The sequence below is a fragment of the Neofelis nebulosa genome, chromosome 1, assembly GCF_028018385.1.
Source record: "Neofelis nebulosa isolate mNeoNeb1 chromosome 1, mNeoNeb1.pri, whole genome shotgun sequence".
NCBI lineage: Eukaryota > Metazoa > Chordata > Mammalia > Carnivora > Felidae > Neofelis > Neofelis nebulosa.
The window spans coordinates 149819327-149843260 of record NC_080782.1 but is presented as its reverse complement, the minus strand read 5'-3'; the positions used below and the strand labels follow the sequence as shown (position 1 = coordinate 149843260).

Sequence of the window (23934 nt, the reverse complement as noted above, 5' to 3'; positions counted from 1 at the left end):
GATGTGGCTTCCAGATTATTACATTTGGGCAGGAACAAACTTTCGCCCAAATCCTTTCATGGTGGCATTCAGAGAGGCCTTCACTAACTGTCCAACGCTACCTTATTGCTAACTTGTTTATGGCCTGTGTGCGTAGGTTTGAGGTGGAGAGGACAAGCAGGTAAGTTCCCTGCAGTGCTGGTGGGGACCAGGAACACCACTCATCTTGTGCCATATGCTCACATGGGGTGACCGGCGTCTCCACCGAGGAAAGGGACTTAATAGTACCCACTTATCCTTGGAAGAATTAAGCGGGAACCTGCTCAGGAGAGCCGAGTCCGGCGCTGATGAAGTGCAGTGGGACACGGCTTCCGGCCACCCTTTCTCGTGGCAGCGCCCCGCGGCGTTCAGGGCCTGCCTACTGAGCGCCGCAGGCGGGGCGGGGGGAGGGTCGCGTGGGTGCGAGTTCGTTAGGGCAAAAGCCAGGTACGCGACTGAAGCACGCGCAGGAGACCCCGCGCGGGTCCGGGCCTCAGGCCCGACGGTGGCAGGTAAGGGGAGTGGAGGCACATACGCCTTGGACATGCTTCCGGTGTCGCAGCCCCCAGGAGAGGCCCAGGTGGTCATAGGCTGGTTCTAGGGAGAAAACGGGTATAGGCGGCGCCAGGGCGGGGAGCGGCTGTCCCTTCAGGTCTGCCCGGAGCGCGGATAATAGGCTAGAGTAGGGGTAGGAACGTAGCCACCGTACCACATCCCGGATCTCGGGACTGCCTTTCATACAATTACTACAGGGAATGGATTGCCGCCATTCCCCTCCCCCACTTTGGCGGGTAAGGGGACAGAACTGTTTGGAGGAAGACGCATGCGCATGAAACTAAATCATAAACGGCAGAGGCTCGAAGTTCAATAATCGCGGAATGGCGCAGGCGCAAGAAAGCCCGGCGGGTTTATGGAGGTGGGAGGGGGAATGAGCCCAAAACGCGTGCGCACAATCAAATGCTGCCTAGAGGGAGGCCCGTTCATGAAATTACGCATGCGTCTGAGCTCTGTGTGACGCAAGGGGGCGGTGCGGGCACCTAGCTGCGCGTGCGCAGAGCTTGTTCAAAGGGCCTTATTTAGGTTGCGCAGGCGCCCGTTGGCCATTTCTTCTTAGCCACGCCGAAGTCGTGTGTTCAGGTAGGTGAGTGTCGCTCTGTGTTTGCTACCCAGCGGCCCCCGAGGATGTCATTTTTTCGAGGACTGCTTATCCCTAGCCCTCGGTAGTGCCTGTGGGGCCCTGGCAAGGTGCGGGCTGCAACTAAAAGCCAGAAGTAATTCGCCGAGTAGCGGCGGGGCCGCCGAGGCCTGCAGGCCGCGTCGACTCTATTGTGTGAGATGTCGGAGGAGGCGGAGCGGAAGCGGCCGCCGCCATTTCCTTGCCTCCACGCTGGCGCTAGGCCAGGGCCCCCTCGGCTTGGGGCACCGGTACTTGGTGCCCACAGCGGCTTCGGGCTCCCGGCCGTTGGCCAAAGAGGTGTTGGTGTTGGAATTGCTGGGTTTCGGGCGTCTGCACGGGCTCGCCTCATACTCGGGCGCCGCGGACCGTCGGGCGCCTCGAGGGCGGAGGGCTGTTGAATTTTAACATTTCCCTGTTCTGACGTTCATCCCTCGCCTTGCAGTCTGTTTGGACGCCAGGACCCACTAAGAGACAATGATGTTGGGCACCGAAGGCGGAGAGGGATTCGTGGTGAAGGTCCGGGGCTTGCCTTGGTCTTGCTCAGCAGACGAAGTGCAGCGTTTTTTTTCTGGTGAGTTTGAAGCGGAGGCGGGAGTTCGGGGCCGGAGCCGGCGGACGGGCAGGCGGGCCGTGAGGCGGTCGGGCCAGGGCGGGGCGGGCCGGGCCTGGGGCGCCCCCTGGCGGGGCGCGGGCGACAGCCGTTCCCTCTGGGCTGCTCGCGCCCCGCCGGCCGCTGTTACGCAATGGAAATTGCGAAAGCCCCGCCCGCCCTCCGAGTCCTCTTGGGGGGAGTGCGGCCTCTCTGGCTGATTTTTTTTTTTTGTTTGTTTGCTTTACTTATGTTTAAGCACTAGTCTTCTACGGCTATCTTTTCGAAAGGATAAATGGGATTTCTCTCTTCATCTTGAGAAAATTGCCCAGTTGCTGGGCAAACAATACTAACATTTTGCAAAACCTTTAAGTGTAACAACTTACTCCCAATTTTGGTATGTTCTTGAAGCAGGGTATTTGACTTCAGAAAGTTAAAATGTCACTTGTTAATTTCAGACAATTTCCAAATCAAGATTTGGTAATTGTGACGAGTTCTTGCTCATTCTAGTTCTTGATCTGGCTCACTTTACAGTTGAGGACACTGAAGCCCAGGGAAATTTACTTGTCTGTGTAGCTCTTTTCCAGTATGTAGGTTTTCTGAATAATTTCTACTAGAATGTCCTTGTTCTCATTGCTAGTGTGAGTTTAGGCTGATAAAGATATATTTGGAAGAAATTTACAGGTTTTGGAAGGACACTTGTAGTATTGACTTACTGTCTGAATTTAGCCTGGGTAACGGAAAACGACCTGTAAAACGAGAACCAAGTACACTGGAAGCCACCTTGCGGTGAGCAAGACTGAGTTTGGCTTCAGCTGTGCAACTTGGAGCATTTTAGCTTGCTAACATTGATCCCCACTTAGGTGAGTATTGGCCCTGCAAATTTGGATTCACAGGAGAAATTGTAATGTTGCTGCTAGTAAGGTAAAACCACGTGCCCTGGACCACAACTTGAAACAGTACCCAGAAAATGCCATAAAATCAAAGTCCAGACTTATGAGGGGTTTCAAAGGATGTTCAATGGAGAAGACTTGGAAGTCAATTTTGTTAAACTGTTTTTGGATTTTGGGTTTTCTTGAGGTAATGGAATGTATCATCTAGGGAGTAAGGAAGTTTGGGAGAAGTTAACGGCTTAAGTTCTAGAAAGCGGCTCTGGGATTTGGTAACATTGCTCATTCTAGGCTTTGCAAAAGCTCTGTTTGTAGTGGAGCATGAATAGGCGTTTCATCTATATCACCCAGAGGTGGTTTTTTTTTTTTTTTTTTGTTTGTTTGTTTGTTTTTAGTTTTAAATTCTGTATTAACGGTTGTTTTCTTTCCAGACTGCAAAATTCAAAATGGGGCTCAAGGTATTCGTTTCATCTACACCAGAGAAGGCAGACCGAGTGGCGAGGCTTTTGTTGAACTTGAATCAGAAGATGAAGTCAAATTGGCCCTGAAAAAAGACAGAGAAACTATGGGACACAGATATGTTGAAGGTTTGATTTATGTTGCCCTAGTAACAGTAAATAAAAACATTAAACACATAGAGCTCTATCTTACCCCTTCTGAATTTTAGGTATTTGACCGCATGGAAATGGTCATCTAAGGGAGTTTATGGCAGCTCTTCCTAGATTATCTAAAGACCCAGGAAGTCTGAACTTCATTCTCTGACTTTCCAAAATTGACTAATTCTAAGCACCTCTTTCAGTATTCAAGTCAAACAACGTTGAAATGGATTGGGTGTTGAAGCATACTGGTCCAAATAGTCCTGACACGGCCAATGATGGCTTTGTACGGCTTAGAGGACTCCCCTTTGGATGTAGCAAGGAAGAAATTGTTCAGTTCTTCTCAGGTATGTAGTTGTGTTTGTTGCTGAGCAGTGAGTTCTGGCTAGCTTCTGGCAACATGTGATTTAATAGACCTTAAAGTTGAGTAGCTTAGATATTTAAAAGGTGTGAGTATATACAGGTGAATTAAATGTTTTCTTCTTCCTGGAGACCTTCAAATAATTTAAGCCCATCTTAAAGGTGGAAATTAAGTACTTTGAAAATGCTAACTTTGCCTATATTTAGTATTGTAGTTCAGAGTAGATCTTTGAGGATTGTCCTCAACAGCTTAACTACTTCCTCACAATGCTGTTCAGCAAAGTACTTCAAGTTAAAGGTAAGATCCCTTAACATTAGATTAGTTTGAGTTAGGTTGTTGTGATTTATGGCAAGTGCCTATGTTTTAAGACAAATTGGGTCATGGGCCCAGAAACATCTCTAATGGCCTAACTCTTAGTGGGGAAAAAAAATACGGAAGCAACTGGTTGTTGTAGCCAGGGAATTATGAACTTAATTAAAATCTAATGTAAGAGTAGTTTGAATGTAGTCTCATTGTCTGAAATAAAGTATTTTGAAACTGTTCTGGGCCTAAAGTATTTGAATGTTTTTATGCTGAAGAGCTGGTAAAATTGCATGTGTAGAAGAATGTTAGATCATATATTTTAAGTACTATTTTAATACTCATGTGATAAGTGGAATTAAGAAATCCTTTCATGGTTCAGTATAGTATGTATGAAAATCTTGACTTAGATATGTATCAAGTCCTAATATTTTGCCAGAATTCTTGAAATCAAGTCTGCTTTGATTGTTTTTGTCTAAATTGGTGAGAATTGAATGCTATCTGTCAACGTTAAATATGAACATAATTTCATATCTTCTAGGAAAGTGCTTTAAGCCCTTTTTGTAAGCTTGGGAATGTATCCACGGAAAGGATTTTTCATAGACGGAATTTCCAGAAGTGAATCATACTACTATTAGAGCATAAGAGTGCATGATTGTGCTGTGTAGATCAGTTGTTTGTTGAAAAGTTTAGATTGTATGTTTGTCAATTATATGACTTAAGCAATGTTTCAATTTGTATATGAAATGTTTAAATGTGTAATTTTTTTTAAAAGTTGAAGTTCCACTTAGAACATTAAAATATAAATTGAGGTAAAAGGTGTTTTAAGTATAGTAACTGTTGTATATAATGCTTGAAACTTTATTAAATTCTTGTGTAATTCTCAACATTAATTTGCGTAGATTAGAGTGTTAATTGTTGAATTCTTAATGCATCCTGTGTTCAAGTTTTTTTTCTTACATACTGTGCCATGGGGTGTGTTAAGAATTGAGTTATACTTTGTAATAATGGAACTTCATATTACAATGCATATGTAAAAAAGTACTTGTTGAAAGCATACCGTTCACCTAAAGTTAAAATTCTGGTTTATTTAAAGCTATAAGAAGAATCATTTCTGGGCTTGTGATGTTAATATTGCCCCCCTACTGGGGTTATTTGTCCTTGGGTTGAAGGGTTGGAAATCGTGCCAAATGGGATAACATTGCCGGTGGACTTCCAGGGGAGGAGTACGGGGGAGGCCTTCGTGCAGTTTGCTTCACAGGAAATAGCTGAAAAGGCTCTAAAGAAACACAAGGAAAGAATAGGGCACAGGTGGGGATGGATGGTTGGTTGGATTTGTCACTTTTCTTATGGTAAACAATTAAATCCATATTCTCTCTGCTTAGAAGAAAAACCTATTTTCTAGTCCCAATTGATGTTTTGCCACAATTTTCAAATTCCCTATATTAAAGTCCCATAAAGCATTCAGATTAAAGTTTAGATTTTAAAATTGTCCCCAGTTAATTTGGTCTCCCTTACGATACTGTAAGATTCCAAGATTCCTAATTCTAATCAATAGAGTTGAGAGACTATGGCTTTAAAAAATGTTAATGCAAACCTGGCTTTAGCTGTAATAACACCCACCTAGTAAATTAATATTACCATAAGAAAATGTGATACTTTCTGATCTTGTTTTTAAAGTTGAAATGCAACAAACTTTCTTGCTGTATAAATATTCTGCATATGTATTAATAAGCATAGCTTTCAAGAAATTGTCACAAAAGGTTTTATTCTCTTTGCTTGTGACTATTTTTCATTGAAGCATGCGCTTACCTATGCTGATTTCTACTAAAAGCATAGGCCTGGGGTATTATTGGCGAAAGAAAATGTGTAGTGTGGGCTAGACTGTTGGTGGAGGCTGGCTTTTTAGCCCACTTGCTATACATGATGCCAATGGATTTAAGACATGAAATGTTGAAAGTTGAGTGGAATTCTTTCCCTCCTAAAACATTTATTTGTAGTACTCCTCTCTACCCCTAAGGTTGGGCTCTCTGCCTCAGAGGAGTGAGTTATACTATATAAATACAATTTACATTAAATCTTACAATTGAGTGAATTTCTGGTCATTGCCTATGCAAATATAAGAAATCTGGCTTTAAATATTAGTCAGTTTCATGGCTATGACTACATTGTTTTCTTGTGTAACTAAATACCTGTATGAAATGAACTAATGTTTTTTCTCCCTTCCCCATCCCTTTCCTTCGTGAACAATGCTTTAGGTATATCGAAATCTTTAAGAGCAGTCGAGCTGAAGTTAGAACTCACTATGATCCACCACGAAAGCTTATGGCCATGCAGCGGCCAGGTCCCTATGACAGACCTGGAGCTGGCAGAGGGTATAACAGCATTGGCAGGGGAGCTGGCTTTGAACGGATGAGACGTGGTGCTTATGGAGGAGGTACGTCAATATGCAGATACCACAAGGTCTGTTGTTTGTGTAACTGTTTTCATTTGATTGATTGTACTTCTTGTCTTCCAGGTTATGGAGGCTATGATGATTATAATGGATATAATGATGGCTATGGATTTGGGTCAGATAGATTTGGAAGAGGTAAGGTAAGAATTGAATTTCTCAACTAAAGGATACTTACACTCTTGTCCATCTAGACCTCAATTATTGTTTTTCAGGAATGTCTGATCACAGATATGGGGATGGTGGCTCTACTTTCCAGAGCACAACAGGACATTGTGTACACATGCGGGGATTACCTTACAGAGCTACTGAGAACGACATTTATAATGTAAGTGTAAGATAAATTTACAGGTTGTCTATTTCAGGAGAGCATTAAAAACTTGGTTCTTAGTCTAAGTGAAACAGTATACTATAAATTTGTGTTTTCTAACAATAGAGATTTGACTTTATTCTCTGAAATACTTAAATTTAGTTCTTTTCACCGCTGAACCCTGTGAGAGTACACATTGAAATTGGTCCTGATGGCAGAGTAACCGGTGAAGCAGACGTCGAGTTTGCAACTCACGAAGATGCTGTGGCAGCTATGTCAAAAGACAAAGCAAATATGCGTAAGTGAGATTTAACTGTCTTGGCCAGGGGTCTCTACAGATGGTTGAGTGACCAGTGTTTGTGATAGAGAAATAGTAGGGATGTATGAGAAATTCGGTCTGATAATGAGTTAGTTCTTTGGTTTGTGTTTAAAAAATGTGGGTTTAGTGGGATTGGAAGGGATTTGTGATGAGAACATGGACTTGAATTATAGCCTTAATTGACAGACTTAATTTAGATGAATGTTTAAATCAGAAGGCTGGTTTTTGAAATGTGCATAGTCCAATTGCCTGAGAAGCAGCTAGACTTTTTTTTTTTTTTTTTACCAAAAGTATTTGAAGTTCACAGATCTACTTGTTTAAGAACTTAAAAGTGCTTCTCTCTTTTTCTTTCACCAACAAAGACTTTCAAACTTTTTTTTTTCTCATTTCAGAACACAGATATGTAGAACTCTTCTTGAATTCTACAGCAGGAGCAAGCGGTGGTGCTTACGGTAGCCAAATGCTAGGAGGCATGGGTTTGTGTAAATATCACTTTAGTGTCTTTTTTTTAAGCTAACCTTGTATGCCTTTTCTCTCATTTCAGAACACAGATATGTAGAACTCTTCTTGAATTCTACAGCAGGAGCAAGCGGTGGTGCTTATGGTAGCCAAATGATGGGAGGCATGGGCTTGTGTAAATATCGTTAGTTTTTTTAAAAACCAAAACATATCTATATAAGTCGATTATATAAGTTAAGTTAATTTATATTTTAATGAGTTTAGCATAATTAAGTTAGGCAAAGAGTTTTCAATTTGAATTTTGTCTGGCTTATTTAAATCCTTGTGAGTTAATGTAAAAACTGTTTAGATGACTAGTTTTAAGTACTTTTGGGGGAGGGGATGGCAGAAACTAGTTCGGTTGTCTTTATGAAGTATAAGTCTAAAATTACTAAAAAGCACAGGATCAATAAATTCTTGGGCATAGTTGGGCATAATTAGGTGTTCAGTTATACCTGTGTATTGACATAACCTTACTGTATAAATTATGGGGTAAAACCCCACTAAATCCAGTTAAGCAGTATCCTAAGGTCTTCTCAAAATGCCTCTACTTTATGGAATCATGTGCATTTAGTCCTGCTGATGTGCATACTGTTGGCCTTTTGGTTTATAAATGTTTGACTAGTTCATACGATGGATAGAAAGGTAGTTTTGGTCATAGGCAATAGGCAGAAGGAGACAGAGGATTATAGTAATATAAAATCAAGACTGGAAAATCATAGATTTAGAATTACAAGCCCGGTACCACCAGGTACCACATTACATATGGCACAGGGTTCTAATGTTCTCTTAACTTAACAGCAAACCAGTCCAGTTATGGTGGCCCAGCCAGTCAGCAGCTGAGTGGTGGTTATGGAGGCGGCTATGGCGGCCAGAGCAGCATGAGTGGATATGGTAAGTGTGTTTTTCTGTATACTTGAGATAAGTTTTAGGCAGGTTTCTTTAGTTGGGGGAATATGCAGGCTTCTTTTTGGTGAAATTGGGGTTAATAAATAATATGCTTTTGATCCAAATGTAACTTGTTCTTTTAATAGCTTAATTTTCAGAACCAATCTTTGGGAGGGGGAGTGTTGTATAAATTATTAGTCATTGCAACTTGGAATAATGTCAAGCCAGAAAACATCTGCCTCCATTTATTAAAAAAATTGTTCATCTTTTTTTTTTTTCTTTTTTTTTTTTTTCTGTCTTTTCGTTAGCATTAAATCCATTTTAGATGGAGGGAGAATTTTATAAAGTAGAATGGTGGTTGGGTTCAGGACCGTATTTACTAGTCAGTTTTATCCTAGGATTGCTTTTATTTGATTTTTTTTTTCAATTGGTCTAAAGAATGGTGATTTTGGTATTATAGTCTTACCCTACAAAATCCTTTTGCAGACCAAGTTTTACAGGAAAACTCCAGTGATTTTCAATCAAACATTGCATAGGTAAATATTTTCTCAAAAAATATAATTTAAATTCCCAATAGCAAATACTGATATGTTGTAATAACACTATTTCTATAGCAGTCAATGGCTCTGACTTAACTCCATGGAGGCTGCCATTTTGGGCACAGTGAGTTGCCTTTAGTCCAACTTTTGTCGTCTCACTTCCTGCCCACCATGAATAGGAAAAGCAAGAGACTGCCCCTGTCCTCCCTATTCATATATGCCATTCGATGGACACATTGTGAATGTTTATGGTAAAATTTTTTTTTTAAAATGCCTTGTTTAGCTTTAAAAACAACATGAAGTAATTTTGCAATTTTTGAAAAACACTAGTTTTCCTTTAAACTTAATTTTCTATGTTGATCCTGAAGCATCCAATTAAATGGTAGCACGAGAGTCTGGCAAGTTGGTACTGCAGAGAAAAGGGGTTAATTGAGACTTGTTTGGAGTCGGGAGTCCCCTTTCCCAAACATGCTTCTCGCCACTTGGACAGCAGCCATTTGTACTCGTATACTTTTTAAACTTTTTCTTGGAATGCTATATTTTATTTGACTGATAATCTGATAATTCTCCTGACTTGTCATATTGATCTCTTTGCAGGCAGCCAAGGAGCAGTGAACAGCAGCTACTACAGTAGTGGAAGCCGTGCATCTATGGGAGTGAACGGAATGGGAGGGATGTCTAGCATGTCCAGTATGAGTGGTGGATGGGGAATGTAATTGATCCTGATCACTGACTCTTGGTCAACATTTTTTAAAGAAAAAAGTTTAACAGTTTTGCAATACAAGCTTGTGATTTATGCTTACTTTAAGTGGAAATCAAGGATTGTTTTAAAGACTTAAGGTTCAGTATTTTTGAACACAAACTTTCATCTAGGATGTAACAACCGAGTAAACTATAACTGTTAAACAATTTTCAGCTTTTCTCTAGTTATATAGTAGGATGTACTTAAGCAGTAAGTGTATTTAGGTTAAAGCAGTTGAATTATGTTAAATGTTGCTCTTATACCACATTACATTGAACACTGTTTGGATGCATGTTGAAAGACATGCTTTTTTTTTTTTTTTGTAAAACTCAATATAGGAGCTGTGTCTACAATTAAAAGTGAAAACATTTGGCATGTTTGTTAATTCTAGTTTCATTTAATAACCTCTAAGGCACGTAAGTTTAAGCTTTTTTTTTTTTTTTTAAGTTAATGGGGGAAATTTGAGACGCAATACCAATACTTTAGGATTTTGGTCTTGGTGTTTGTATGAAATTCTGAGGCCTTGATTTAAATCTTTCATTGTATTGTGATTTCCTTTTAGGTGTATTGCGCTAAGTGAAACTTGTCAAATAAATCTTCTTTTAAAAACTGCACTTTGTCTTGTCTATGCTTCAGTGTCATGTGGACTGTTTCTTGGTGCTCTATTCCTGCCCGGGGCGTAGGTGACAGTGGCTCACGTCTTTGGCTGTGGCAGAGAGGCTCGGCAGTTGAGGCTGTTGTGTAGATGTCATCAGACTTCTTCCCTCCAGTGCAACTGAAGGTAAATCTAGCTTGTGGGGCCCTTGTGGAAGGGCTGTGTGTTTGGCCTGGCTGCGTAGGACCTAACCTGAGCTGCCTCTGACTTGCTAAGCGCTTGCATAAAACATGGAGAGGCCGAAGTGCTCACTGCATGTTCTGCATGTTCGCGGAGGCCTGCAGCAGGCATGGCTAAGAAGGAAGTGCCAGGGGTGGTGGGTGGCTGACCAGGAGCCACCCTTTCCACTCTAATGGCATCTCGAGTTTTTGCTTACATGGGGTACGAGAGGTCTTCTAGAAGGAGTTAGCCCTCTTAAAGGTGTGATTGTCTCAAAAATTCCTTTAGTACATGCTTAACACTGCAGACTCCGCTTAAGCCAAATTGAGGATTTGAAGCCACTTGTGTCAGTGCTGAAAATCTTTTCATCTTTGGTGAGGTTTGGTTACAATCTTAGGTGTTTCTAAGCATCTGTAGATGGCAGCATTGCACAAATGTGTGCAAAAGGCCCTGCAGATGTATTATGCTGCATCCCCTCTGTGGAGGATGGTGCTATCCCACATGGTGGAGGGGAACAACTTGCCATCAGCCTGGGGCACACAAGTGTTGTTGGAATCCTTAGCCTGTCTTCAGGTTTAGAGAAATAATTTGCAGGGGAGGCAGCCTTGAGCTTCTGCTGTGTTCTGGACTTCACACTGCCCCTAGCATCTTGGCTGAGTTATTCAGTGTCTGTGGAACTGACCCCTGTTAATGAGAAGGCTCAAGGAAGGTTGCTTGTCTGGCTTTTTAAGTTGTTTTACGTAAGGAATGTCTTTGAGTAAAGGCTCTTTGGAGGTAAAAGGGACGGCGGGAGTAAGGCTAAGCTAATCCAGAACCATTTGGCTTTTGAAAAGGGAGTATTTAACCCACCATCCTGGTTCTTTGGAACCTTGTGTTCCATGGACTTGAACCAAAACCACCTGGGTGCTTGTTAGACCAGAACCTCCAGGTGCTGTTGGGAGGTGGCATTCTAACAGGACACCCTTCTTCCTGGCTAACTTGTGCATTTAAGGTTGAGAAGCATTGCCTTAGACCACTGTCCCTCATTGCCCGGGTCAGGAAGGTCACCCCACCACAGCCTGAGGATTCCAAAGTTCAGGTGCATATTTGACGTGGCATGGATAGAAAAGTTGTCTCATTGCAACTAAATATTTGGTAACTGGCAAAAGGGTCCTTTGAATAATGCCTCAGTATCTTGCTTGTTGGCTGGAGAGGGGGAACATTCTACTTAGTGGTCAAAACAGGAGTCAGGTATTCTTTTCTGTGTGGGCAGATGAGAGCCCAGAAGTGAGGTGATGACAAGCCCAAGGCTCCCCAGTGGGCTGGAATCCAAATTGGGTGCACTGAAAACTGGGTACTGCTCTGAGGCCAGACCAGTGTGGAGTATAGTTCAGGATGTAAGCATTACGGGAACAGCTGAGTGCTGGAGATTTTACTAAAAAGCTGCTCAGATGAAGCGTCCCTCTTGGCAGCTGCTTTCGCTGCCATCGTACTTCCTGATAGGATGTGAGAACCTGCAGCTCCGAAGGAATGTTGTTCTGGAGCTGGGCGTGTGTATCGACCCAACCTTGCAGAGCTGCCCAGGTCTCTCCCCCTGCCCCCCCCCCCCCCCCCCCCCCCGCCAACTTCCCAACCCCACAGATGTGTTTAAGGGAGCAGCACATATGGAATCTGAGCCAGCCTGTGGGGAACTTTCTGCAGGGTAAGAGCCCAGGAAGAAGAGGGAGAGCCAGGGCCTCGAGCAGGGGCTAGACAGCTAAGCAGGCCAGGGGACTTATGGGGAAAGTGGGGACTGAGCAGCCAGCACAGGGAGTCCCCTGAGGGCTGGAGAAGGCAGAGGCTCTGCAGATGGATGGATGGATGGACAGGTCTGGACAGCATTACAGCACTTCTTTCATTTCAGACCCCTGGCAGGGGGTGGGGTGAGCATGTGCTGAGCCCAATTTCACAGCTGACTGCACCTGTCCTAGCCCTACTTTTGAAGTTTGTGAATGACTATCTGGCAGGTGCCTCCCACAGGTATCTCCTGCAATCCACTTGCATAAAGGAACAACTTCTGAGCTTTGGTGATGGGCGTGAGGTCACTTCCTCTGTGCCTGTTGGTGGACTTAATGGCCCGTGTTGTCCTCAGCTCACTGGACAGGGCACAGCCTGTACCAGTACCCAGCAGGCTTACCTCAAAGGCAGCTGCCCTCCTTGAGGGCCTTTAGTCCTGACATGGGGGCTGCCCTGAGGCCTCCCCAGAGGCTGACCCTGACGTCTGTGACATGGACACGAGTGCCTATGCTTTCTGCACCGGAGTGAAAAATAAATGATTTTATTGCAGGTCCAAAGACATATTAACAAGGGTGTGATGTGGCAAATCTCTGGCTTCTGAAGCAGGGAAGGCAGGGTGCGGGGGGGGGGGGGGGGGGGGGGGTGGAACTGGTTGCTCATTATACTAGTATGACTGCCATAAAACTGGACAATTTTTTTGAAAAGTGAAAAATGACAGTAGCAAAATCATGAAGTTACACTGGAGCCAAAGCCAGTGATGTAGCCAAGTGAGAAGGAAGCATCCAGACAGGTTAGCAGATAGGTTAATTCCATACAGTCCGGAAAGGAGAGGCGTGTACCTTCCATTCCGCCATGCTGTGTGCACAGCCGGCCAGGATCGCGTTCCTTCCTGCTTCCCCAAGCCCCTGGGCATCCCCAAGACCCACAGAGTTTGGCACTATTGTGAGGCTGCCTTGCCGACGTTCTGTGTGCTTAGGAGCCAGTGGACGAGGAGCAGCGCTGCAGGAGCAGCGTGTGGCAGCTGTCGCACACACGCACGGGCTTGGGGTAGGAGGGCAGTGCTAGCTCGTTGCTGGAACACGTGTTGCAGAAGATATGGCCGCAGTTACGGCAGTGGTGCTGCGGGACAGAGAGGCCATCATGGTGTGCTGTGCTTCCCCATCCGTACACCCACTCTGTTCTTAGAGCCTTTGGGGAAGGGATCTTAAAACCTAAGGCAGACTTGCAGATGTGTCAGTTTGGAAGGGGTCCTTGCAGACATTTGTTTCTACAGTCCTGTGCCTCTAAGGTCTGCAGAGTGGTGGTGGAGGGGCATGCGCTTGTATGAATCAGGCTCTTTTCCTTCAGGATGTGTTTACTGGAGTTGGGGGCCCAGGTTCAGTCCCTGCAATCCCTGCACCCTGTGGTGGGACCCCAGGTTTCTTTAGCCAGCCAGCCCCTCCTGATGGGTGTCTTACTTTGTGAAGAACTGCCTAAGCCTTGGGCAGAACGCCAAGACCAGGATCCATGTAGAAATCTGTCATTTCTGCCAACAGCCCAACCCCATCAGGCTAGACAGTGAACCTCTGCCAGGCCGTTCACAGGTGGGGATGGAGAGGCCCCAGTGTCCAGCAGGCCTTGTGGAAAAGCAGGATTTCAACGGTAGCCTCGGGAGGGCTGTTTCTACCTCTGGACCTACTGCAAGGCACTAAGGTTTGGGAGTTGTACTTTTCCACAGAGAGGCCGTTAGCCGGGACGGGTGAGCATGCGCACCTGTGTAGTAGTGGATGGGGTACTGTGGGCTGTAGAGGTTTCCAGTTTTGCTTGGCATCTATATCCTGCCCCTATCATGCCCAACTGGTCACTCAAAGCCCTGTCAACCCTGGACCAAAGGTATAGGACCTTCTGTTCCTGGAGCCTGAGGGCAGGCTGTACACTGGCAGAGGCAGACTTATCAGGGCACTGGCTCTGCCCAGATGCCAGTGAGCTTTTGGTGCCACTTGGGGGCCTGTCCGGAGACTCGCTGCTCACCGGTTCTCTAGAGATTGTTTTTGCCTCACTTTGCCAGATGTTGGTCCTGTTGCTTAAAATGAATTTTCAATGATCTGCTCACCTAGACTAGCTCTGGGCATGAGCTGGGAAACCATCTCTGTGGGCCAGCAGACCAGCAGGTGTGATCACAGTGCGGTGGCCCCTGTGGGACTGGTGGGAGGGGAGCCCCACCTGTGTGAGCCAATGGAGGGCCACCCCACGTACCTTTCTTCGGGAAATGGAGAACTCCTTTTCACACTGCTTACAGTGCGTTGCTTCATCGTCTTTCAGCCAAGTATGGCCCTGGGGGAGGAAAGACCACCACAGAATCCCAGTTTACGGCCTGGCTCCTGATGGACCTTTGGCTGCCCAATGTCAGTGGCCTACCACTTCTCTAATAGCACCTTTTGAGGGACAGCCACTTTACGCTAGATGGGGCCTCCTAGGGCCTCCCTGCCCTGACCACAGCTCACGTGCTGCAGACCGTCTTCCCTCTGGCCCTGGCTTCCCGGCCTGCAGCCAGATCCCCCAGCTTCCCGGGAACCTGAGCCTTCCCCACCCCCTTTCAATAAATGCCCTTCGGCTGAGGTAACAAGAGTCAGGATCTGATGCCTGCAACTGGATCCTGGCTGAGACATTCTCCAGTGTCCCCCTGCTGAACTGGCAGGAGGGAGAGGGGCCAGCCAGACCAGGTCTGTGATGGCAGTCCCTGCTGAGACAGAAGGTAACATGCCATGGGATGGGAGGCCCTTCTCCACATGCTGAGCCCCCCAACCCTCAGAGCGAGGTGGGGAGGCAGGAATCTCCATTCTGCAGAGGCAGACACCACTCTGAAAGCTGTCTTTCTAAAGGACAACCAGGAGGTATGATTTGTTCAGCTGCAGGGACTGAGCTTTCAAAGGGGCCAAAGACCTGAGAAACTTTTCTGGCTCCTTAGCCTCTGGTGGATGTCACTTTCTTGGTGACAGACTGACCCTAAGAGCTGTAGCACCACGCCCAACAGCTCCTTCCTCGAGTGCTGCTGTCACTGTTGGACATTCCAGCAGTTTTTCAGGGACAGAAAAGCAGCTCACAGCGATCTCCTCTAAGGCGCTGCCCACCTGCAAGGGCGGGGAAGGTGCATGATGTTAAGTCAGGGCTGCCGTGAGTTGCTGTGACAGTTTGCCTCTGCCCTGTGTGTACTAGGGTCTCCATCCAGCAGAGGCCGCAAACTCCTGTCCCAGGTGGGCGGTCCCTTCTCTGAACCGTCCCTGTCCCGACCCTAGTGGGCCAGCCTGGTGCCCGTACCTAGTCACCTGGTCCCCACGTTCCAGCTCTCCGTAGGTGGGTGCATCATCCTGCCCTCCCCAAGGTGGTCCAGAAACACGGCCCAGGTCAGGGCTTGAATGGTCCTCAGAAATAGCAGGGTGGCCTCCGGCCCCACTTGCAGGGAGAGGTCTCATGCTCCCTATTCAACAATCCCTGGATCTCTCTGCCACTTTGTGCTTCCTCCATTTGGGCACCTGTGTGGCAAGCCTGGGGTGGAACTATGGCTGACAGCTGAGGAGCCTGGATCCAGACCAGGGTTCTAGGGTGGGCCCGCCACTCAGCAGCACCACCTCTCACCAGGTCACCTGGCTCTGAGCGGCACTTTCTGCGCTGTGAACAAGTGCTAACCGCCACTGAAGCCTCAGCCGCACACGCTCACCTGACTTGTGGCAAAACCCAAGAGCACATGGGGTGTTTGCACTAGCTGACCAACAGCTGCTCTTGGGCAGAGATTCTTATGCTAATAACATCAACAATCCAGTACCTTCAGTGCCTTATTTACTTCTTTGATGTCTTCCATCTTCAGCTTTGACCTTGAAGAAAAAAAAAGGCAAAAATCATTTAGAAGCAGTGAGAGGCTCTCAACAGCGACTGTCTGGCTTCGGGAGGGAGACAGGGCTTATTGAGAGAGCTGTCCCATAACATGAGTCATTCTGGAACACTCTTTCTACCTTTTCATCATCCCAGAGCCACCTCTTGAGGTTGGCTTACGTCTGCCATGCTCCGAGGTTGAGCCTGTGGACTGAATGTGGCCCAAGAACAGACTGTTGATCCTGCAAGCTTTCAGAAGACTTTGAAATAGTTGCAGCCACTTAAAGATTGAGGATACGGGTGCCTGGGGGGCTCAGCTAAGCGTCCGACTCTTGGTTTTGGCTTGGGTCACCATCTCACAGCTTTGTGAGTTCGTGCCCCGCATCGGGCTCTGCGCTGCAGTGCAGACTCTCTCTCTCCATCTGCCCCTCCCCCACTTGGGGTGTCTCTTTCTCTCTCAAAATAAACTTAAAAAATAAAAAGATAATGTCCCAGAAGTCCAGTTTCCTGGCTTCTCTGGGCAACCATTCCTGCATACGGCATGTCCTGGAGTGGGGCTGTGTGTGCTCCCCTCAGGAACCAGAATCTGCAGGGCTCTCTGGGCCCTTTTCCTGCTGCCTGCTCCTTTTAGAACAGTCCTGCTCAGAGGTCATGTTCATTTGTCCTTGCTCCATTCTTGTTAGGGTAAGAATAATTCCTTAGTTGTCCACATAAACAACTGACTGAACACAGTCTAAACTGGCAGGATTAAACCAGATAAAATGAAACTGTAAGAAGTTGTAATTGTGGGCAGGTGGGGCAGGGGGGATGGTCTGAGCCCTTGAAAGCTGAGATTAGCCTAAACTGTCATTGGATTAACCTAATCCAAGTGTCAAAGTGGCCGGGCTCTGAGACCCGAGCTAGTCTTCTGGGGGAGGATTAGGAAACTGAGCATCAGGTCCTTTAGAAAAAGGCATTCCCTCCTGCCCTGACCAGCTTAGGAACAGGCCTGCAGACTGACAGCACCAGCAGCTGCCTGGGTGGAGAGACCTGGGGACACCAGGTGGAGAGGGCAGCCTGACTGTGCAAGCACTTCCCTGGGAAATAAGCTTGGGAAGGACCCAGACTTTGGCGACATAAACCAGGCAGCTGTGTCTGGCTGGTGGAGGGATCTGAAGGGAGTCTTCTCTGGTGTCACCTGGTGACATGAAGAAGGAGGGAGGGAAAGAGGGAAGAAGCACAAAGGTTCCCTGGGGAACCCCTGCCCGTGTCACGTGTCCTGACACAGCAACCCCCACGCAGCCCAACTGAGGGACATCCTGTTCGGTGTGCATACTACTTCAGTGTTTCTAGTTTCTTCTCCTGGTCACCCTCATCTCTGGACCTTTTCTGGTCAGGGTTTTATTCAGCATGGAGCCTGAGCCCAGGCTGTGCTGGCCATGACAGGCCTTCTCTCTCTGGTCACCATGCTTATGACAGGCACCAGAACAGGACTCTGGTGGGGGTGGCAAGTCAACCTGGAGTCCCTGTGGGAGCCATTCTGCCCTGATGTGAGCCAGAGCCCCTCGTGGTGGAAGCAACAGACAGGACAGCAGAGGTAGGAAGGAGAGACCGTTCTGATGGCTTTTTCTGCTTCAGACAGTTTGAGTTGGATTTTTGTCCCTCTGAAACCAAGAGTCCTGACTCAGAAGCAGAAAAAGCTCCCCCATGGCTTTGAAAATTCAGTAATAGGGGCACCTGGGTGGCTCAATCAGTTAAGTGTCCGACTTTGGCTCAGGTCTCACGGTTTGTGGGTTGGAGCCTGGAGCCTGCTTTGAATTCTGTGTCTCTCTCTGCCCCTCCCCTGCTCATGCTCTATCTCTTTCAAGAAATATTAAAAAAGAAAAACAATAATTGCACAGGTGAACATATTCTAGTATCGGCTGTGACCTATCAGACTGTCCAGAGCAACCTGGCAGGACTGGGACCATCGGGAAGGAGAGCTGTCCAGTTACAGGACAAACAGAAGCACCAACATCGGCACTCCTGCAGCAGCAGCAAGCAGAGCAGACAGAAAGACTGGTGGGTGCGAGTATCCAGAAAGGCTGGAGGTGACCGCACTTTGGCTAGGGCAGGCTGGAACCCTCAAACCACAGTATCACTCTGGTCTGACTGCAGGCCCAGAAAGCAGCCCGCCCCCCACCCATCTGGTTCACCCATCTGGGGTTTCTTAACGCGTTAAACCAGCATTGCGTCCTTGAGGCCTGACCTCCACCTGGCAGGCCTCCTTCCCGGCCCTCCCTTCCACGACAACACAATTTGGTTCAGGGCCCGGTGGGCAGGCTGGTGTGACTCCAGGGGGCGGCTCAGGGGGCAGGTGAGGGGGACTGGGGTCTTACTGGCTGAGGTGCAGCCCCATTTCCTGGAGGGCCTGTTCCTGCTCCTCGCAAACCTTCTGCAACTCCGCCTTCTCGTCCTGGAGCTCCCGCAGCTCCTAAAACGAACCGACCAGATGCCTGATACGCTGACAGTCTTTTTTTTCTTTCTTTCTTTCTTTTTTTTTTTTTTTTTTTTTTAAAGGTTTAGCGATCACAGGGGCACCTGGGTGGCTCAGTCGGTTGGGCGTCCGACTTCGGCTCAGGTCATGATCTCGTGGTTCGTGAGTTCGAGCCCCGCATCGGGCTCCATGCTGACAGCTCGGAGCCTGGAGCCTGCTTTGGAAGCTGTGACTCCCCCTCTCTCTGTCCCCTCCCTTGCTCATGCTCTCTGTCTCTCAAAAAATAAATAAACGTTAAAAAAAAAAAAAAAAAGGCTTAGCGATCACAGCAACAAGAAGGGCAGAATGCTTTTCAAGCGCAAAAAGCAGTTTTGTCGTATGAACCGCACTCCAGACGGAGTTACTTCGTGGGTTACTTCTCACCAGCCTGTTTCTCCAGAATGGGCAACTGCAAGGTGAATGCTACAGGGGTGGCCCTGTGGTGGGGACAGTGACATGGAGCAGGAAACAGCTCCATTCAAACAGTCCTCCTCCCAGGGCAAACAAGGCTCTGCCCATCTGAGTTGCTATTAAAGGACTGTTTAAACACAGAGAATTACCTCCAAAAATACACAGGTGAAACTTCTATAGAACTGTAGGTCACTTGCCCAGGGAAGGCTTGTCTGGATAGTGTTTTTTGGAAAGGGCTGGTTGTGAGTGAGTGAACAAGGCTGATGAAGGCCCAGATTGGGATCTCATTCTCGTGCATGTGGGGAGAGCAGCTCACACAATGACAACCATCGTAACCTGAGAACAGGGCACCTTGACACAGGCTGGCGAGGGCTAGGACAGAAGACCCAGGACAGTGCGGTTCAGGGCTTAGGCCTAAGTGGTGGGCACTTCCCTCCCAGCCGCCCCAGAGCCTGCTGTCACAGGCACACACCACAGGGCACCCTGCTGATGTCAGATACATTTTGTTTCTTGTGTGTGTATGTAAGTGCGGGTGGGAGGTGGGGAGGGCAAGCGATTCAAATCTTACACTAAAGTATTTGGGAGTGGAATAAAGGAGGCACGATGCAGAACTTTCTGGGAGTCCTCTTCTGCCCTCCATTTCTTCTCCTCCCTTTTCCAAGCCTGAGAGGCTCATGAGGAACTTCTCCCCTCCCCAGGCCTAGTGGGCTCCCCAGCAAGGGGCTCTAGACACTTTTCAACAGAAACCAAAGCGCCTTTGTTGGCTCATTCAGATTGTGCAGCAGGACCCATTACCACGTTCAGCACAACGAGATCCGGGTCTGGGAGCTGCCCCAGCCTCAAGGACCCTCTGCCAGGGCAGGTGTGGTGCGGAAGGCATGCGAGTCCCACCAGGAGAGGCTGCAGTAGTCAGGGACACCCCCTAGCAGGCTGCAGCTGCTCCCACCAGCATTGTGGGGACCTCCCACCTTTGCGGGAGATGCCTGGCGATTTTATCATCGGGGAAGACTTGTAGACTGCCTGGGTTCCCTGGGAGATCTAGTTCTGCAACCAGACAGAGATGCCATTCTGGCACCCCAACATCTCTCCCCCTGAAGCTTTCCATAGGATCCAGGCCTCACCTTCACCAGAGGACCGAGGTGGCTCTAGGCAGAGACTGGTTTGGTTGGCTTCCCAGGGGTGGCCCAGGCCCAGAAAGTTCTGGGGAACCAGGATACCTGACCCTAGGCCAAGCCCCTCTGGGGTGGAGGTGTGGCACTTGGTGGAAGATGTTCATGCTTACTGTTTCCTCTCTTGCAATCCGGCCACCCATTCTCACACAGTAGCTGGTGACGGTCTTAAAATGAAGTGGGCCATGTACCTCCCCCACCCCCTCCATGCCCCCAACAGCTTCTTACCGTGCTCAAGAGAAGATCCAAATCCCTTCGTGCAGCTCTGGGGACCCGAGATCGGTCTGCCCACCTGAAGCCTCAGCTCCAGTGCTTCCTTCTTCCGCTCGCCACACCTCAGCCTCATGGCCCTTCTTTCTGCTCCTTGACCATGACATACCCTCACACTTCCTGCTATCTGCCTGAGAGGTTCTTAGCTTGGACCTGTGCATAGCCGTCGGTTGCTGTCATTCAGATCCGCCCGTCACTCTTCCCAGACCACCCCTGCCCACGGCAGGGAATGTTCTGTTCACAGCACTCATCCCTGAGTGTCTGGTGTGTGCACCGGCCGCCCAGAGCAGCAGCTCCATGGGCACAGCTCTGGCTCTGTGGTTGCAGTTTCCAGAGACACTGGTAGCTCTTTTTCTCCCAAGGATGGCTGCCTTACCTTTCTTTTTTTTTTAGTTAGTTTGTTTGTTTATTTATTTAGAGAGCGAGTGAGTGAGCAGGGGAGGGGCAGAGAAAGGGAAAGAGAGAATCCCAAGCAGGCTCCATGCTGTCAGCACACAGCATGATGTGGGGCTCCAACTCATGAACCGTGAGATCGTGACCTGAGTTGAGATCAAGAGTCCAACACTCAACCAAGCCACCCAGGCACCCCTGCCTTACCTTTTTTAATCCTTCCACTTGCTGTAGCTCTGCTCGGAGCAGAGAGGAAGTGTCTTTCTCCTGCTGTAATTCTCGTTGAAGAGCCTGTCTTTGCTCTTTTTCTGATTTCAGCTCTTTCTCTAGACTTGAACTGTTTTCCCAAAATGAACTGGAGTTAGTCTCAGTGGGAGATTTGCGCAGAAACTGCACAATCTCCAACCCAATTCACCACATAGGGAACGGGGAATTGGAATTGGCATTGTCACATGCGTATCTAAACCCATCACTGGAGCAGGGCTGCCTGCCCCTCCACAGGGGACACCGGGACCCCTCAAGGGGAAGAAGGGCAGGTGCACACTTGACTGCATGTGAGCCGAAAGAAAGCAAAAGGGCCTGGGGACACTTAGGGCTGCACCTGTGGGATCCCCTACTGAGGCAAGACCTGGGGCGTGGGGGGTTGCAACACGAGTTCTGCTTTTTCCAACCCAGAGCCAGCTCCCACTGGAGGACACTGGGGGTGGGGGCAGGAGAAAGCTACTGGACCCACCCATCCCCCGCTGCTCACCAGCCAAGTGGCCCTGGGACGTTCCTGAACCCCCGAACCAGCTCTCTCATTTGTGAAACACAGACATCTGTCACTCATCACTGGGCTTTACATGCACGCTCAAACCCTCATCCCAGCCTCGTAGGAGATGAGGGTTAAACTTCGAAGAGGCCACGGCCCGCCCCCCCTGCCCCCCACCGGGCCACCCGCCTACCACTGCTCATGCAGCTGTGAGAGCTGTTGCTGCAAAGCACACGTCCGGCCGCCCAGCTCCTGTTGCAGCCGGTGGCTCCGCTCCTCAGCCCCCTGCCTGGCCCTTTCAGACTGCCGTAACCTGCACCGAAGCAAGCACATCTGCATAAGGAAAGGAGCCACCCTCGCCACCGAAGGTATCGTGTTTTCCTGTTCTCGTGGCTTGCATTGTAAATATGCACACAGTAAGATTGACTCATGTGTGTGCCCAGTTCCCAGAGTTTTTAGCACACGGATAGACCCATGGAACCACCATGGTGATCAAGAGACAGAGCAGTTCTGTCACCCCTGAAGGCTCCCTTCCCACCCCTGACCCCTGATCGGCTCTGATACCATGACTTTTTCTTTTCCAGAGTGTCCTATAAGTGGAATCATACTTTCTATAAATAACGTTTTAAGCCTGGCTTCTTTCTCTCAGCTTAGTATCGCTGAAATCAAGTTTGTGGATCAGTGGCTCATTCCTTCCTCTGCCTGAGTACTATTTCACTGTACAGGGTACCAGTTTGTTCTTACTTCACTCGATGAAAAACCTCTAACTCGCTTCTAGTTTTGACAATAATGAATAGACCTGCTACAAACATTTGTGTATGGGCTTTTGTGCGGACATTAGTTTCCATTTCTCTTGGGCTGATATCCAGGAGTGGGATTGTTGGGTCAGATGGAAGAGTAAGGTTAGCTTTATTTTAAGACACTGTTTTCCAATGTGGCTGTACCATTTGGCATCCCCACCGGTCATGTAGGAGAGTTCTAGTTGCTCTGTAGCCCCGTCAACACTCGGTATTGTCATTAAAAAGATATTTAGCTGTTCTAACAGGTGTGTAGTAGCATCTCACTGTGATTTTAACATGTACTTCCCTGGGGGTGCCTGGGTGGCTCAGTCGGTTGAGTGTCTGCCTTGGCTCAGGTCCTCATCTTGCGGTTTGTGAGTTCGAACCCACATAGGGCTCACTGCTGTTAGCACAAAAGCCCACCTCTGTCCCCCTCTCTCTGCCCCTCCCCTGCTTGCACTTTTTCAAAAATGAATATTTACAACAAAACATAACAAAACATGTACCTCCTTGATGGCTACTGACACTGAACATCTTTTTGTGTGCTTATTTGCCATCCCTATGTCCTCTTTGGCAAAGTGTCTGTTCAAGTCTTTTGTCCATTTTTCAACTGGGTTGTCTGTTGAGTTTTGAGAGTTCTTTATATATTCTGGAGACAGAATATATAACTTTGTCAGTTAAGTGATTTGCAAGTTTTCTGCCAATCTCTAGCTGGTCTTTTTATTCTCTCAACCATGTCTTTCATAGCACAAAGGTTTTACCTTTTGATAAAGTCCAACTTATCAAGTTTTTCCTCCCATGGACACCATGCTTTTCAAAAGTATTACTTTTTTTAAGTTTTTATTTATTTATTTTGACAGAGAGAGAGAGCAAGAGAGAGCAGGCTGAGAGAGAGAATCCCAAGCAGGCTCTGCAGTTCCAGTGCAGGGCCTGGCATGGGACTTGAACTCATGAACCGTGAAATTATGACCTGAGCCGAAATCAAGAGTTGGACACTCAACTGACTGAGCCACCCAGGGGCCCTGGATCCCATGCTTTTATGTCATGTCTAAGATCTCTTTGCCTAATCCAAGATCACAAAGATTTTCTCCTAGGTTTTCTTCCAGAGGTTGTAAGTTTTAAGTTTTCCATTTAGACTTATGATCCATTTCCAGCTAATTTTTGTAGAAGACAGGAAGTATACACCAAGGTCCATTTTTTTTGCTTATGCATGTCCGATTGTCCCAGTATCACTTATTGAAAAGATTTTCCTTTCTCCCTTGAACTGCCTTTGCACCTCTGTAAGAAAATCAGTTGCCATATTCATTGGGGTCTGCTTTCAGGCTCTATTCTGACCCATTATAGACTGATGTTTAAGTGTGTCGGTGACAAGGAGCTCACTGTATGGGTCTGACTCCTGAGAAGACAATGTGATACAGTCACCCAGAGATTGATTAAGGGAATACACACTTAGGCAAGGATGGGAATCCAGCCCCCTTGCTCAGCAAGACTACAATTCCAAAGGAGTTTCATCCCAAGTTGTCTGAACTTTTGAGAGAGACTCTGAGTAAGTTCCCGGGCCTAGGGAATGTCC

The 23934-nt window shown here is 47.5% G+C and overlaps 2 protein-coding genes across 8 annotated transcripts in view; one reads left to right on the top strand and one right to left on the bottom strand.

Annotated features, from left to right (window-relative positions):
- Positions 1 to 1637: 1637 nt before the first annotated feature.
- Positions 1638 to 10288, top strand: HNRNPH1 (heterogeneous nuclear ribonucleoprotein H1). 5 transcript variants are annotated; one of them, XM_058739443.1, is made up of 13 exons: positions 1638 to 1766; positions 3106 to 3261; positions 3474 to 3617; positions 5104 to 5242; positions 6190 to 6368; positions 6450 to 6521; positions 6578 to 6711; positions 6856 to 6991; positions 7405 to 7464; positions 7557 to 7646; positions 8312 to 8404; positions 8885 to 8934; positions 9535 to 9739. In XM_058739443.1, the coding sequence occupies exons 1-12, from the start codon at positions 1670 to 1672 to the stop codon at positions 8932 to 8934; spliced, it is 1350 nt and encodes a 449-aa protein (XP_058595426.1). In that variant the 5' UTR covers positions 1638 to 1669; the 3' UTR covers positions 9535 to 9739. The 5 variants fall into 5 exon arrangements, with proteins under 5 accessions (XP_058595426.1, XP_058595408.1, XP_058595428.1 ...); XM_058739425.1 differs by lacking the exon at positions 8885 to 8934 and having other exon boundaries at positions 9535 to 10288; XM_058739445.1 differs by lacking the exon at positions 7557 to 7646 and having other exon boundaries at positions 7405 to 7494.
- A 2485-nt stretch (positions 10289 to 12773) lies between these two features.
- The window catches only part of RUFY1 (RUN and FYVE domain containing 1), a 59679-nt gene continuing 48518 nt past the window's right edge, over positions 12774 to 23934 (bottom strand). For 2 of the 3 annotated variants that reach the window (XM_058739406.1, XM_058739398.1), the window contains 6 exons: positions 21776 to 21895; positions 21039 to 21168; positions 18455 to 18549; positions 16051 to 16099; positions 14484 to 14561; positions 12774 to 13367 (listed from right to left, as the gene is read on the bottom strand). In XM_058739406.1, coding sequence (XP_058595389.1) covers positions 13221 to 13367; positions 14484 to 14561; positions 16051 to 16099; positions 18455 to 18549; positions 21039 to 21168; positions 21776 to 21895 — 619 coding nt within the window. In that variant the 3' untranslated portion in view covers positions 12774 to 13220. Of the gene's footprint in view, positions 13368 to 14483; positions 14562 to 16050; positions 16100 to 18454; positions 18550 to 21038; positions 21169 to 21775; positions 21896 to 22867; positions 23011 to 23934 lie in introns of those variants that run through there. The other variant, XR_009264569.1, reaches the window with a different exon arrangement.

Coding starts and splice junctions, on each gene's coding strand:
- HNRNPH1 (XM_058739425.1), top strand. CDS start 1,670: ATGATGTTGGGCACCGAAGGCGGAGAGGGATTCGTGGTGAAGGTCCGG. Junction 6,522..6,577: donor GTCAGATAGATTTGGAAGAG/GTAAGGTAAGAA, acceptor TTGTCCATCTAG/ACCTCAATTATTGTTTTTCA. Junction 6,712..6,855: donor CTGAGAACGACATTTATAAT/GTAAGTGTAAGA, acceptor ACTTAAATTTAG/TTCTTTTCACCGCTGAACCC.